General features: G+C 43.9%; 2 protein-coding genes across 2 annotated transcripts in view; one reads left to right on the top strand and one right to left on the bottom strand.

Annotated features, from left to right (window-relative positions):
- Window positions 1–818, bottom strand: part of BRCA2 (BRCA2 DNA repair associated) — an 84,553-nt gene extending 83,735 nt beyond the window's left edge. Inside the window, exon 1 of the mRNA XM_003826866.5 lies at window positions 575–818. The gene's annotated coding sequence lies outside the window, so the exon portion shown is untranslated. The remainder of the gene's footprint in view (window positions 1–574) is intronic.
- A 2,746-nt stretch (window positions 819–3,564) lies between these two features.
- Window positions 3,565–12,544, top strand: ZAR1L (zygote arrest 1 like). Its single transcript, XM_003826865.6, has 4 exons — window positions 3,565–4,982; window positions 5,521–5,613; window positions 7,499–7,573; window positions 12,221–12,544. Exons 1-4 carry the CDS (start codon window positions 4,329–4,331, stop codon window positions 12,362–12,364), a joined length of 966 nt encoding a protein of 321 aa, XP_003826913.1. The 5' UTR covers window positions 3,565–4,328; the 3' UTR covers window positions 12,365–12,544.
- Window positions 12,545–15,385: the final 2,841 nt, after the last annotated feature.

The following is a 15,385-nucleotide window of genomic DNA, read 5'->3' as shown; positions in this document are numbered from 1 at the left end:
CACTAGCCACATTAAGCACTCGAAACGTGGCTAGTGCGACTAGAGAAGAGGATTTTCATACGATTTAGTTTCAATCACGCTAACCAGTGACGCGTGGCTAGTGGGGACAGAGGGCTCCAGTTAGAGACCAACGCCGCCTGGTAATTCCCATCAGCATGTCTTCGGAATACAGCAATTACCAGGGGCTTAAGTAAGGCAAATACAGCGTGCCCAGCAGCTGTAAAACACTTCCCCAAAACAGCAATATTCCGTTAAAGTGATCGTGTTTCCAAGAAATTTCAGATGGCGTCATCTGGGACAGCTGGGAGGGAGGTTAAGTCTTGAGCTGAAGGCGGAGCCCAAAGGCCGGGCCGGAGGCGGGAAATGGAGACCCAGGGAAGGGGCGGGGCTCAAATTTGCTTGGCGAAAATTTGCCTTCGGGCAAGGACCTTTCTCTCAGGCATGGGTGGGGGTTGGCAGAGACAAAAGGGCAAGAAGCCGCGGCAGCGACCCGGGGCGTGAGGCGCTCCCCCGCCACGCTGGACTGGGACTGCGGAAGACGCGCTCGTCCCCACCCACTACCACCACCACTAACCCGCTCCAGAGATGCAGTTCTTTTTTGGCCGGAGTAAGCTGACAAAAACCGCGCCGGTCACAAATCTGTCCCCTCAGGCTTCTTCGGGCGGCGACCCACCGCCGCAAAAGACACCCGAGGCGCAGCAGTGGCGCAGCAGAGCCACAGCGTCTCCGCTTCTGCCGCCTAGTTTCAGAAGCTCGCGCCACAAGCCCGCGCTGGCCACGTGACGCCGTGACGCGACACGCAGCACACGCACCACCCGGAAGTCAGGCCTGGGTGGGCCGCTGCGGGTATTTCTCAGTGTGGCGAAAGGAAATTCCTTGTCAGGCATCCCAACCGTCAGTATCTGACCGAATAAAGCGGGAGCTGGAGTGTGTGTTCTCTTCTCGCTGACCCTTAAGAGTCCCAGGCCACCCTGCTTGGAGGGGCCGCCCCTATGCCTACTCCAAGTCCCCCATCCCTTTCTTTTTGCTCCAGCTCATGTTTGGGTGGGCGCCCTCGGGACACGACCTGGGACCTATGAAATACCTTTGTTCTGACCTTAAAAGGGATGTTCTCTCAAGACCTGTTCCCCAAAGCGAGCCGATCTTACAAAAGCTTAGAGTGGTCGGTGTGTGGTTGTGGATGACTTCACTTAGTGATAGTGGGCGGGGCTGTTATTTGAAATCAGAGGATTTTAGTTCCAGTAGCTGTTCTGCTAATGGGTAGCAGGTGTTCAAGACCTCCGAGCCCGTTTCCTTGCTTGAAAAATTGTGAAACCCATCTTAACTCGCTCATGAAGTGTGAGGTACCTTGCTCCGCAAGCCTTGGTAGTATCTTTTGCTTTTTTTTTTGAGACGGAGTTTCGCTCTTGTGGCCCGGGCTGGTGTGCAATGGCGCAATCTCCGCTCACCGCAACTTCCGCCTCCAGGGATCAAGTGGTTCTCCTGCCTCAGCCTCCCGAGTAGCTGGGAATACAGGCATGCGCCACCACGCACGGCTAACTTTGTATTTTTAAGTAGAGACGAGGTTTCTCCGTTGTTGGTCAGTCTGGTCTCAACCTCCCGACCTCAGGTGATCTGCCTGCCTCGGCCTTCCAAAGCGCTGGGATTACAGGCATGAGCCACCACACCCGGCCCATCTTTTGCATTCTTAGGATTCGGATCACCTGTCTTCCTCGCAGGCTGAACTGGAAGACCTGACTTCATCTACGAATTTGTTGGTTCTGTAACATGCCTAATGCAAGGCTGAATAGGGTTTGTTGTAAGACCTACAAAACCTTCAAATGGATTCAGTGAGAGTTGCTCCCATGGGGGCCTTGCTGCTTCCAGAAGGTGCTGGAGCAGTAAACAGAAGCAACCTTGGATTAGAAAAAGGGTGGGCTCCGCTTGGTTCCTTAGGGACCATTTTAGTTTGATAATCAGTAATCCTTAGTTGTAGAAGGAGGCCTTACTAATGCAGATAGATTCTAAAGCTTTTGCTCTAAGTCTAATTCGCAAAGAAATACGTCTGTGATCCTTACTAATAACAGCTGCCACTTACCAAACATTTTATGAGTTAGGCATTCTGCTTTGGGTTTTCAAGCAATACCATGTTTAATCTTACAGTAATCCTGTAAATTGGTCAGTATTGTCAGATGAGGATACTGAATCAAGTAGTTAAGTAATGTGCCTGGTAGTAAGGCCCAGGTTTGAATTCTAGTCCATTTGACTTCACACACTTAACTAACCTGTGATTTATTTACCCTGTAAATCAGAACAATATGCTTTGTCCCCTTTTTGGGGGGGGAGGGGTGTCTCACTAGGAGTGGACTAATGAGAACCCGTGGCATGTCACACAAGTCTCAGAAATAACATTTTCTGTCATTTTATACAGCCCCCCATACCTTTATGTTTCTTGTTCTCTTTGTACCAGGGACTTGCCACTTATTAGCTCCACCATAATAGACTTTCTCACCTATTCTCTTCTAGCGCAGCTACTCAATTTACTATTTGTATTCAATTTACAATATGCTTTAATTTTTCTTAAAAACATTATTTCCAGCTGGGCATGGGCTCACGCCTGTAATCACAGCACTTTGGGAGGCCAAGGTGGGCAGATCACCTGAGGTCAGGAGTTCGAGACCAGCCTGGCCAACATGGCAAAACCCTGTCTCTACTAAAAATACAAAAATTAACTGGGTGTGGTGGCATGTGCCTGTAATCCCAGCTACTTGGGAGGCTGAGGTGGGGGAATCACTTGAACCCCAGAGGTGGAAGTTGCAGTGAGCCGAAATCATGCCACTGCACTCCTGCCTGGGAGACAGAGCGAGGAAACTCCATTTCAAACAAGCAAACAAACAAAAACCCAAAAAACCATTATTTCCTAAAAGTTGTATATATTTAATGTGCACAACATGTATATGTACACAGTGAGATGATTACTATAGTCAAGCAATTAACATATCCATCTGTTCACATAATTACCTTTCTTTTGTGTGCGGTGAGAGCACCTGAAATTTCTCTTTGAAACTTTTCAGTATAAAATACAATATTGTTAACTGTAGTCGTTATGCTGTAAATTAGATCTCTAGACTCATTCATTCTACCTAACTGTAACATTTTAGGCTCTGACCAGTCTCTCTCCATTCCCCCCAACTTCCTGTCCCTGGTAACCACCATTCTACTTTCTGCTTCTATGTATTTGACTTTTTCAGATTCCACGTATCAGTGAGTTTATGCAGTATTTTTCTATCTGGCTTATTTCACTTAGCATAATGTTCCCCAGTTTCACCCAAGTTGTTGCAAATGGCAGGATCTCCTGTTTTTTGTTTGTTTGTTTGTTTGTTTGTTTGAGACGGAGTCTTGCTCTCTCTGTTGCCCAGACTGGAGTGCAGTGGTGTGATCTCAGCTCACTGCAACCTTCGCCTCCCAGGTTCAGGTGATTCTCCAGCCTCAGCCTCCCGAGTAGCTGGGATTACAGGAGCGTGCCACCATACCCGGCTGATTTTTGTATTTTTATTAGAGGCAGGGTTTCACCATGTTGGCCAGGTTGGTCTCGAACTCCTGACCTTAGGTCATCTGCCTGCCTCGGCCTCCCAAACTGCTGGGATTACAGGTGTGAGCCACCGCGTCCGGGCAGGATCTCCTGTTTTAAGGCTGAATAATATTCCATTGTATAAATACATGCCACAATTTCTCTATCCATTTTTCTGTTAACAGACACTTAGATTGTTTCCATAACTTGGCTATTGTGCATAATGCTACAACGAACAAGGAAGTGAAGGTATCTCTTCAGGATATTGATTTCATTTCCTTTGGGTAAATACCCAGTGGTGGGATTACTGGATTATCTGGTACTTCTATTAACTTTTTTAAGGAACCTTCATACTGTTGTCCATAATGGCTGTACCTTACAACATTATCTTACATTACCACATTACCTTACAAAGGATCTTTAGAATGGTCACTACAGGAATATATGAATTAATCACTAATTAAAGCATATGTGTGAATAAGCTGGAAATGAAAAACAGCTTTGAAAAAAAGATTCCCGAACAGTGAATTGAAGAGGTAGGGAAAAGCAATTAGGTAGGAATCAGGTGGCAATTAGACATCTGTAGATAGAGCTTCTCTCCCTCAATCAGGGTAATAAGCAGCAGCTCCCATTAGAATCTGAAATAAATGGAGAAGCCAGGAATGAATCTGAACCAACCTGATGAGGAGAAAGAAGGGGTGGATGAAGGAGGAAGGCAAAATAAGGACCCAAACAAACTGGCTAGGATATTAGACTGCGCCTGAGCACCTGAGAGCGGATGGAGCGCTTTGTCCGTGTTCCCTATGGCTTGTACCAGGGTTATGGGAACACAGTGCCTTTGGGCCAGCCTGGACTCTCAGGGCACAAACAGCCCGACTGGAGGCAAAATATGGGTCCTCCCACTTTTCTGGCCAGGCCAGGGCTGCTGGTGCCCGCGAACGCCCCTGACTACTGCATTGACCCTTACAAGAGGGCGCAGCTTAAGGCCATTCTCTCCCAGATGAACCCCAGCCTGAGCCCGCGGCTGTGCAAGCCCAACACCAAGGAGGTGGGCGTGCAGGTGAGCCCGCGGGTGGACAAGGCTGTGCAGTGCTCTCTGGGGCCTCGCACCCTCAGCAGCTGCTCCCCCTGGGACGGCAGAGACCCCCAGGAGCCCCTGCCAGCCTGTGGGGTCACTTCACCCGCCACCGGCAGCAGGGGCTTGATCCGCCTGCGGAGAGATGGGGACGAAGCGGAGAGCAAGGCGCTCCCGGGCCCTGCGGAGGCCAGCCAGCCCCAGCCACCACCACGGAGGTCAGGAGCTGACAGGCAGGAGGAGCCCGGGCAGCTGGAGGAATCGGGGGAGAAAGACGCCCCGTGCCCTCAGGAGACGAAGAGCAAGCAGGTGCCTGGAGACGCCGCCTCCGAGCCGCTCCGGAGGCCCAACTTCCAGGTAGATCCTCTCTTCCCTCTTCTTAGTCCTCGACCAGCCTCATCCCCTCCCTCCTTTTCCATCTATGGGGGCAATAAGAGCAAAATCTTCTCTCTTCTTCCATGTACTTGGTGAAGGAGAGGGAGCTCTGAAAATATGTATATCACGCGGCCTGTTTGTTTGGTAAGTTTTGGGTAAAATAGGTGCCAACCCAACTAAGCCTGTGAAAACCAACAGTCTGGCAACCACTGCTATTGGAGAATTTGGAGACGAAGAAGGGCTTCGAGTCTGTGATACATGAAATCAGACTTTCGTTTTGGGAAGATGGTGCCGGTAGCATTGTGGAAAATGGATTGGAAAAGTACAAAAGAAGGCAGCAAGAAGAATCCCAGAGTAATCTTTAAGAGAGATGAGAAACTGAATCAATGCCGTAGTCTTGAGAATAGATACAAGTGAGGTTAAAGAAGTCATTTTTTTTTTCCTTATACAAAGTCATAAAGAAGGATCTGGCTTTTTTCCCCTTGCATGATGGTAAAGTACTTTTCTTCTTTATTTTCAGTTTTTGGAACCAAAATATGGCTATTTCCACTGTAAAGATTGTAAGACCAGGTGGGAGAGTGCTTACGTGTGGTGCATTTCTGGAACGAACAAGGTAAGTAAAAAGAGTAGGAGGTGAGAGGAGGATGGGGTGGGCACGGATGGTAAGCGGGGAAGAATCTGATTCCTGAGGGAGCATGGCTGTCATAGTCCTGTCTTGATCTTGGTGGCATCCCTAGTGCCAGGTGTACAGGAAGTGCTCAGTGAATGAATGGAACTGAATCGGACTGTCCACCTGGGTTTCCGAACCATGCTCTGGCGTTATATATGACAAAATGTCAGGTTACTTAGATGAACTTTTGTTCTTGTCTACATTGGAAGTTTTTGTAACCGTTTTTTAGTTGGTATGCTTGGAACAGGTCTGGGCCTTAGCGCTAGGAAATTTCCACTGTTTGTCCACAAGGTGGGGCAATAAGTGAAAAAACTTACTGTAAAGATTTGCCTGTAAGAGACTTAGGCTACGCCTAAGGTTTCTTTTGCCCCCTTCCTAATTTAATTGCCAACATATTAGGACTGGAAAAGGCTTCACATTAAATTCTGCATTTCTGCATTTTCGTGAATCCTGTAGGCTCTGGTCATTAGAGACCCTCGTTTGAGAATGAGAACAGCAGGCTGCCCCTAAGGCTTCCTCTTCTTTTCCTTGCCCTGTGCACCTCGTTTTGCAACAGTCTACGTGGCCCGATGTTATTAACCTCCATAAGCATTTGAGTGTGAACGCCCTGTGCTGTCGCACGTTTAGAAATTGCCTTACTGGCCAAAGGACTGTGGAGAGAGAGGGCAAAGAGGCATTGAGTTCCGGATGAAAACTTGACTTCTCACACTAGCCATTTACTAGAGACCTAGAGAGTGAATAGATTTTTAAAGTTGAAGTTGAATTTACTTCCTTCTCTTGCCAGAAGAAAAATGAGTTTAATTCAAACATTCCAAGGCACTAGGATACAAAGAACAAAACACAGGACTTGTTCTCAAGGAATTTATTTTGATACGAGTGATGGAAACAAAATGTAATTTGGCAATACGTGCAGTAGCATCCTTCTTCATATGGAAGCAGTGCAGAGATAGCACAGGAAGGAGGGGATTAGCCCTGTCTGAGGGAAGACAGCTTGATGTCCAAGCAGGATTTGAAAGAATAAATAGGAGGAAGAGTTCACCAAGCAAGGCAGAGAGAAAATGTGCACAGGAAATTGCACAAAGCCTAGAAAGCAGGTGGTATTGATGGGTAACCACAAGTAATTTAAAGTGTAAGCTGGGAAATACTGAAAAATGAAACATGTAAGAGCTAAAAGATAAGGACAAAAAGTATGGCAGCCACTTCCCATTGAGTATCTACTGTGGTACTTGGTGTACATTATTAGGGAGTTTTCAGAACTATGGAAAAAGTAAGTATTAATCGTATTATTCTGGCTGGGTGCGGTGGCTAAGGCTTGTAATCCCAGCACTTTGGGAGGCCGAGGTGGGTAGATCATTTAAGGCCAGGAGTTTGAGACCAGCCTGGTCAACATGGCAAAACCCAGTCTCTACTAAAAATACAAAAAATTAGCCGGGTGTGGTGGCGGGCACCTGTAATCCCAGCAACTCAGGAGGCTGAGGCAGGAGAATCGCTTGAACCCAGGAGGCGGGGGTTGCAGTGAGCCGATTTCCCGCCATTGCACTCCAGACTGGGTAACAAGAGCAAAACTCCATCTCAAAAAAAAAAAAAAAAAAAAAAGTATTCCAATCTTATGGGTAAGGAAAATTAGATTCAAAGAAAAAGTGATTAATAAGAACTAGTACACCTTGAAACCTCAAGGGTAGAGGTTGGTAAAAGCAAGATAAAAGGCAAGGCAAGGGTAGAGGTTGGTAAAAGCAAGATGCAATGGATTACTTAAGAACTGGGAGCCTTTGCAGGGTGTGGGTGTGTATAAAAGCTTGTATTTTAAAAAAAACATATTTCTCTTTAGGTTTATTTCAAACAACTCTGTTGTAAATGCCAAAAGAGTTTTAACCCTTATCGAGTAGAAGCAATCCAATGCCAGGTGAGCATATGGAACACTTCCATTGTGTCTATGTTTCATCACTAAAATGAAGCCTCTCTGACAAAATGTTAGGATGTGATAGAGTTGGATATGGGTATGTGAGTGTTCTGTATGTTTGAAATGTTATATTTTAGAACAATGAAAGCATAAATTCTAGTTTGCATCTTTTTTGAAGGGAAAGAGGGGAAGATTCACTATTTCAGATTGCCTTATGGGGTTTGTTTGTTTTTCCTCTGACACCCTGGGCATAGTTAGAATGTAGTAATGTAAAAGGTGACTGCTGTTAATTTTTTACTACATGCCAAATTTTGAGATAGTGCTTTACACGCATTACCTCCTGTCATCTAATCTTTGTGGGAGATGTTATTCCTATTTTATAGATCTGAAAGCTAAGTTCAAAATAACTTTCCCAAGGTTAGATGGATAGTATTAGAGCTCTGACTGGATTCTATGGTGTCTCCAATGTTTAGAAATTCACAGAACTAGGTGAGATCCTTAACTTGCTTTTTGTAATGAGTATGTTTTTTAACCTAAGTCCTTAGTTAAAAACATTTCTTCTTTTTCTATAATTAGTAGAAATAAATGGGCCAGGCATGGTGGATCATGCCTGTAATCCCAGTACTTTGGGAGGCCAAGGTGGGTGGATCACAAGGTCAGGAGTTCGAGACCAGCCTGGCCAATATAGTGAAACCCCGTCTCTATTAAAAATACAAAAATTAGGCAGACGTGGTGGCAGGTGCCTGTAGTCCCAGCTACTCGGGAGGCTGAGGCAGGAGAATTGCTTGAACCCAGGAGGAGGAGGTTGCAGTGAGCCGAGATGGCACCACTGCACTCCAGCCTGGGCAACAGAGCAAGACTCCATCTCAAAAATAATTAATTAATAAATTAATTGACATTTTGAAAACTAGCTTATAAGTGATTCATCCTCTGATTTTCTAGTCTGACATTCTTTGATGATGATGTTCAATATAACTACTTATTAAACTGGGTTTAAATGTATTTTCTTTTTTCTCCACCCCTTTTTCTTTTCTCTTGTGTTGACTTGAATTTTTTTTAATATTCAATATTCCCTTCTATCATTTTTTAATGTCCTTTTGATGGTTACCATAGAAATAACATGACTGTCTGACTTGTCAAAGTCTAAATTGTTAATCTTGCCTTTTTTTTTTTTTTTTTGAGACAGACTCTTGCTGTGTCACCCAGGCTGGAGTACAGTGGTGCAATCTTGGTTCACTACAAGCTCTGCCTCCTGGGTTCAGGTGATTCTCCTGCCTCAGCCTCCCAAGTAGCTGGGACTACAGGCGCCTGCCACCACGCCTGGCTAATTTTTGTATTTTTAGTAGAGACAGGGTTTCACTATGTTGGCCAGGCTGGTCTCAAACTCCTGACATGATCCATGTGCTTCGGCCTCCCAAAGTGCTGGGATTACAGGCGTAAGCCACTGCGCTCAGCCTACTCTTGCCTTTCACAGACAATGCAATGACTTGAGAACACTCTAACTACATCCTAACTTATATGCTATTATTGTATACTTATTTTACCTATATTTAAAATTTTATAAGATTATTGTGTATAGTCAGTATTCATTTAGTTTTAGCTATACATTCTTTCTGTTATTCTTTGTATCTTCTTGTTTCTAGGGCCACTTTCCTTTGACTTGAACTTTAATATTTTCCATGGTATTGGTCTGGAGGTGACAAATTCTATTTTGTCCGGATATCTTTTTTTTTTTTTTTGAGATAGAGTCGTGCTCCATTGCCCAGGCTGGAGTGCAGTGGCATGATCTTGGCTCACTGCAACCTCCACCTCCTGGACTCAAGTGATTCTCCTGCCTCAGCCTCCCTAGTAGCTGGGATTACAGGCACATGCCACCACGCCCGGCTAATTTTTGTATTTTTAGTATAGACAGGGTTTCTCCATGTTGGCCAGGCTTGTCTTGAACTCCTGACCTCAGGTGATCCACCTGCCTTGGCCTCCCAAAGTATTGGGATTGTAGGCGTGAGCTGTCACGCCCAGCCTTGGATATCTTTTTAAGAGATATTTTCGCTGGGTATATATAGAATTTCTAGGTTGGAAATACTTCTTTCTGCCCTTTAAGGATCTGAATTTCATTGTTTCTATGAAACAATATAGCTCTTATTGCATCTCTTTTGAAGTAATCTCTTCTCTTTCCCCTTCTTAAATCTGCTTACTTCTCTCTGCCTTGGTTTTTCAGCAGTTTTACAATGATGTGCCTAGTTGTAGTTTCTTTGTAATTATCCTGCTTGAGTTTCATAGTGTTTCTTGAAACTGCAGCTTAAAGATTTTCATTACTTTTGGGAAATTATCAACTGTTATCTTTTCAAATGTTACTTCTGCTCCTATTCCTTCTTTCTTCCAATTACTCATACTAGACCTTTGCACCATATTTCTTTCTGTCTCTTATGTGCTTATCTATATTTTCCATGCTTTTAGCTCTTCTTGCTTTAGGTTGAATATTATCTACTAAACCATCTTCCATTTGTATTTCTCATCTCAGCTCTTTTTAATCTGTGATTAAAACATCCATTGAACTATTGATTTTATTTGTTGTATTTTTCTGTTCTAGAATTTTTATTGCTTTAGAAGAAAACTTCAATTTTTTGCTGGAAATATTAGTTTTATTTCCTTGAACATATTAGCACTTAGTGATTTTAAAATCTGTGTCAGAGAACTTCATTAACTCAATACCCTGTGAGTCTATTGCTGTCCTCTTGGCTTTCAAGTATGTTGTTCTGTCTCCTCATATACAGTACCTGGTTATTTTTGATTGAGTGCTAGCTATCACATGTGAAAAACTATAGTGAGAGTAAACAGTCCCAGACATCAAGCTCACACCTATTTCTGGGTTTTCATCTCTAATGCTCTGATAATTTCTCAGTGATCCAAACAGTTATTTTTAGCTCAGCTTTTCTAGTCATCCAGGAGGCTTGGTTAGAATTACCTAATCCATCATTTCCAGAAGCAGAAATCAACCTTTAGGGTAAATCCTTATTTTGTTGAGCCTTTCTTTGTAAGGGTGTTGTGAGAATTAAATGAATTCATGTATATAAGTGCTTAAGAGAGTGCTAGGCACATAGTAAACACCATGTGAGTATTACTTGTTAGAATTTTCTTATAAGGGCCGGGTGCAGTGGCTCACGCCTGTAATCCCAGCACTTTGGGAGGCCGAGGCGGGAGGATCACGAGGTCAGGAGATCGAGACCACCCTGGCTAACATGGTGAAACCCCATCTCTACTAAAGATACAAAAAATTAGCCGGGTGCAGTGGCAGGCGCCTGTAGTCCCAGCTACTCGGGAGGCTGAGGCAGGAGAATGGCGTGAACCCGGGAGGCGGAGCTTGCAGTGAGCCAAGATAGCGCCACTGCAGTCCAGCCTGGGCAAAAGAGCGAGACTCTGTCTCAAAAAAAAGAAAAAAAAAAAAAGGAATTTTCTCATAAGGAGGCATATTCTTCAACAGAACAGTTTATTAAATCATGTTTAAGACTGCATTTAGCAGAATAAAAATGTCTATTTTCACAATATAAAAAGGTACATCTTGGCCAGGCATGGTGGCTCACTCCTGTAATCCCAGCGCTTTGGGAGGCCAAGGCGGACGGATCACCTCAGGTCAGGAGTTCAAGACCAGTGTGGCCAACATGGTGAAACCCCATCTCTACTAAAAAATACAAAAATTAGCTGGGCATAGTGGCGATTGCCTGTAATTCCAGCTACCCAGGAAGCTGAGGCAGAGACAATTGCTTGAACCCAGGAGACGGAGGTTGCAGTGAGCCACGATCTCACCACTGCACTCCAGACTGGGCGACAGAGCGAGACTCCATTTCAAAAAAAAAAAAAAAAAAGGTAAATCTTGACTTATTCCATGTGGCTATGGGACATGTAGAAAATAGAATGGCAGGGTTGGGGGGATGGAACCAGGGTACTGTACCAGTTTCCATAGGATATTAGTTTTAATTATTGGAAGACAGAAATGAGATAATGGTTGAAAGAAACTATTTTAGATCCTAGTAAAGATTGGGCACATCGAAAAGAAGAAGAAAAGAAACATTTAGTTTCCTCCAGAATACCCTTCTCTCCCAGTTTTAACAACCCAAAATATATTCAGACATTGCCAGATGTCCACTGGGTTTGGAGATGGGGGAGTAAAATCACCCCTGGTTGAGAACATCTGCTCTAGTCTTTTTTAAATGTTCATTTAATTCCTACCCACTGCCACTCACCCTGACCTGCCTACAAATCTAAACATCTGCAGAGTGAAGAAACGCTATAAAACTCTTGACTTATTTTTTTCTCTTACATTATGTTGCCTTGACTGGTTCAGCTACAAATGTAAAAATCTACATAGGGAAGAAATTCTACAAAACTCTTAAATTCCTTTTACATTATATTGTCTTGATTGGCTCTGCAGTATTCTCTTGAATATCTTCTGTGATCATTCATCTTGAAAAAATATCTGACATTTAATGTGATACAAGTAATTTTGTACAACTTGGTCTTGGCCTTCTCGTAGGACTCAGAGGATGAAGGTTTCAGGGATAGGGTAATAGGGAGAAGTACTGTGATTTGAGGATTACATTTGAAACACTAAACTGATCATTTAGCGTCCAAACTCTTCTTTGTTTCCTAAAGACCTGCTCAAAGTCTCATTGTTCCTGTCCTCAAAAGAAGAGACACATTGATCTAAGGAGGCCTCATCGACAGGAACTGTGTGGTCGCTGCAAAGACAAGAGATTCTCCTGTGGCAATATTTACAGCTTTAAATATGTGATGTGACTTGTACAGTGTGACTTGTAATGGACCCCTGAGCTCTTCTTGTAACTTACTGTGCTGTCTTCCTTTTTTGCAACTTGGCTCTGACCTGGCATCGGAAAATGGCTAGGCTTTTGTACTTTTTGTAGATTGTGTAGCAATTGTACAATGTGAATAGAATAAAATAAATGCATGTGAACTAGACCATGAAGCCACATTAATTGGTGATCCTAGGGTAAAAACATCAATATATGGCATTGGGAAATGGTAGATACTGTCACTTATATGAAGGGGAACAGTGAAGAAAAATAGCCATTCTTTTGACAAATTTTTATAAGTCGGATGTTCTAAGCACTGGTTCTAAGCATTATATATAGAGATGATGAAGGGGCAAGGTCCTTCCTTCAAGTATACACAACTATAGCAAATGCAGAAGCAGCCTTTAGCATGTGCCATGCATTGCTATTACTCACTACAGCACCCATATGAAGTAGGAGCTATTATACCTTCTCATAGATGAGGAGATAGAGGCACACAGAGGCCAGAGCAGAGTGCCAGGATTTCAACCAGGTAGAGTAGGACTTGCTCCATGCTTTCACAATTACATTTATACTTCTCAAGTTCAGATTGTGATAAATGCCATGAAGGAAATAGGGTGCTATGATAGAGTAACCTTTTAGACAGGGTGGCTGGGAAGAGGTGACATGAGATTGAGACCTGCAGGATGAAGGGAGCAGGGAGAAGATGGTTTTGATCCAAGGGAACAGCAGGAACAAAGGCATTGAGGGGCTGAGGAATAGGAGCCCCCTGGGGCTGACGTGGGACATGAGGCTGCAGAAGACAGGGCTCTGATCACAAAGGATTCTCAAGGCCATGTTTAAGCAAATGACAGCCCATGAGGGGCTTTCAACAGTGCAGACACATTCTCACTTCAAAAAGCTCCCTTTAGCGGGAGACCAGTTGTGAGGTTAATGAACACATGAGCAAATTGATGGCTTGGAGAAGGGTGATGGCCAAGGAGACGAAGAGAAATCCATGGGTTTAAGATAATGTTTGAAAATGTGCAGGGCTGGCAGTGGAAGATGGAGGAAATAAACAATGACTCAATATTGTGCTTTGAGCTGTGGGGTGAATGGATTTGAGAGCTATACCAGGTAGGAGGCATGTTCTGGAGTCAGGTTACCTAATTGCAAATCCTGGGTGCTGTACTTAAGAGATAATTTTGGGCAAGTTACTCTCTACCTCTCAGTTTACCTATCTGTAAAATGGGGATAGTGATAGTCCACGCACCACCAAGAGACAGGAACTAAAGGAGTTAAGGCATGTTCATCACTTAGAATAATTAGTGCCTGTCACTTTGAGGGCTCAATACATTTACCTCTTATTTTAGTGGAGCTATTTAGTGATGTGGGGATGGGCTTCTGTTTTCAACATAAGTTTGAAGTGTTGGAGACATCCAAATGGTAGGTGTCATGTAGTCTATTGGGTATATGTGTCTGGAATTTAGGAGATAAGTCAGGGCTAGGGATAGATTTGGAGATAACAAGTAGTTTTTAAAGCCATGGGCCTGGATGGAATCACCTGCACCAAAATCTCACAAATCACCACTAATTAACTGACTCATGTAACCAAATACCACCCGTTCCCCAATAACCTATGGAAATAAATTTTTAAAATTAAAAAATATAGTTTCATAGAAGCAGGAAAAAAAGAGAGTACAACACAGGGCTCTGGGGCATACCAACACTTAAGAGCAATGATTCTAAAACCTTAACATCCCAGGAGTCATTGGGTGAGCTTGTTAAATGAAGATTCTGATTCAGTAGGTCTGGGGTCTGAGACTGCAAATCTAGGAAGCTCCCAGATGCCATCAATGCTGCTGGTTCCCCAGACTATACTTGGAGCAGCAGGAACTTAGTGGTTAGATGAAAGATGAGGTCAAGAGGGATAGGAAGAGGATGGTGAGATGAAAATGAAGATTAAACAGTATTTCCAGAAGGTAGGAAAGTCGACTGAGTCAAATCCTGCTGGGAGGTCGAGAAAGGTGACGACAGGCCCATTGGATTTGGCAGCATGGAGGTGATGGGGGAGGTTGAAGAGAGAAGTTTCCTTGGAGTGGTGTGGACGGAAGCAGCATTAAAGTCCAAACAGTGAACAGAAGTAGTACTTCTTAGATGTTTTGCTGTAAGAAAGCAGAGAAACTGGTGATAGCTAGAATGGCATTTGGGGAAAGCGGAGGCGCAGAGTATGTTGGCATATTAAAGGGAATCATTTAGAGAAGCTGATGGCAGAGCAGAGAGGGGAATGTCTGCGGGAGCAAAGCCCTTGAATAGGCAGCAGAGATGGGGTCCAGAGCGCCAGTGGAGCAATTGGCCCCTGAGGGGAGCAGTGATATCCCTTTGATTATAAAAGGATGAAGCACCTAGAATATAGGGCTAGTTAAAGATAACTTTATATTTTTGGTGGGGAAGGTGAGACTCATTTGTTTTTTTTTTTTGTTTTTTTTTTATTTTTTATTATACTTTAAGTTTTAGGGTACATGTGCACATTGTGCAGGTTAGGTACCTATGTATACATGTGCCATGCTGGTGCGCTGCACCCACTAACTCGTCATCTAGCATTAGGTATATCTCCCAATGCTATCCCTCCCCCCTCCCCCCACCCCACCACAGTCCCCAGAGTGTGATATTCCCCTTCCTGTGTCCATGTGATCTCATTGTTCAATTCCCACCTATGAGTGAGAATATGCGGTGTTTGGTTTTTTGTTCTTGCGATAGTTTACTGAGAATGATGGTTTCCAATTTCATCCATGTCCCTACAAAGGACATGAACTCATCATTTTTTATGGCTGCATAGTATTCCATGGTGTATATGTGCCACATTTTCTTAATCCAGTCTATCATTGTTGGACATTTGGGTTGGTTCCAAGTCTTTGCTATTGTGAATAATGCTGCAATAAACATACGTGTGCATGTGTCTTTATAGCAGCATGATTTATAGTCATTTGGGTATATACCCAGTAATGGGATGGCTGGGTCAAATGGT

The sequence above is a fragment of the Pan paniscus genome, chromosome 14 (genome assembly GCF_029289425.2).
Source record: "Pan paniscus chromosome 14, NHGRI_mPanPan1-v2.0_pri, whole genome shotgun sequence".
Classification (NCBI taxonomy): domain Eukaryota; kingdom Metazoa; phylum Chordata; class Mammalia; order Primates; family Hominidae; genus Pan; species Pan paniscus.
Note: the sequence above shows the minus strand (reverse complement) of the source record. Positions and strands in the feature narration are given on the sequence as shown.

Coding starts and splice junctions, on each gene's coding strand:
- ZAR1L (XM_003826865.6), top strand. CDS start 4,329: ATGGAGCGCTTTGTCCGTGTTCCCTATGGCTTGTACCAGGGTTATGGG. Junction 5,614..7,498: donor GCATTTCTGGAACGAACAAG/GTAAGTAAAAAG, acceptor ATTTCTCTTTAG/GTTTATTTCAAACAACTCTG. Junction 7,574..12,220: donor TAGAAGCAATCCAATGCCAG/GTGAGCATATGG, acceptor TGTTTCCTAAAG/ACCTGCTCAAAGTCTCATTG.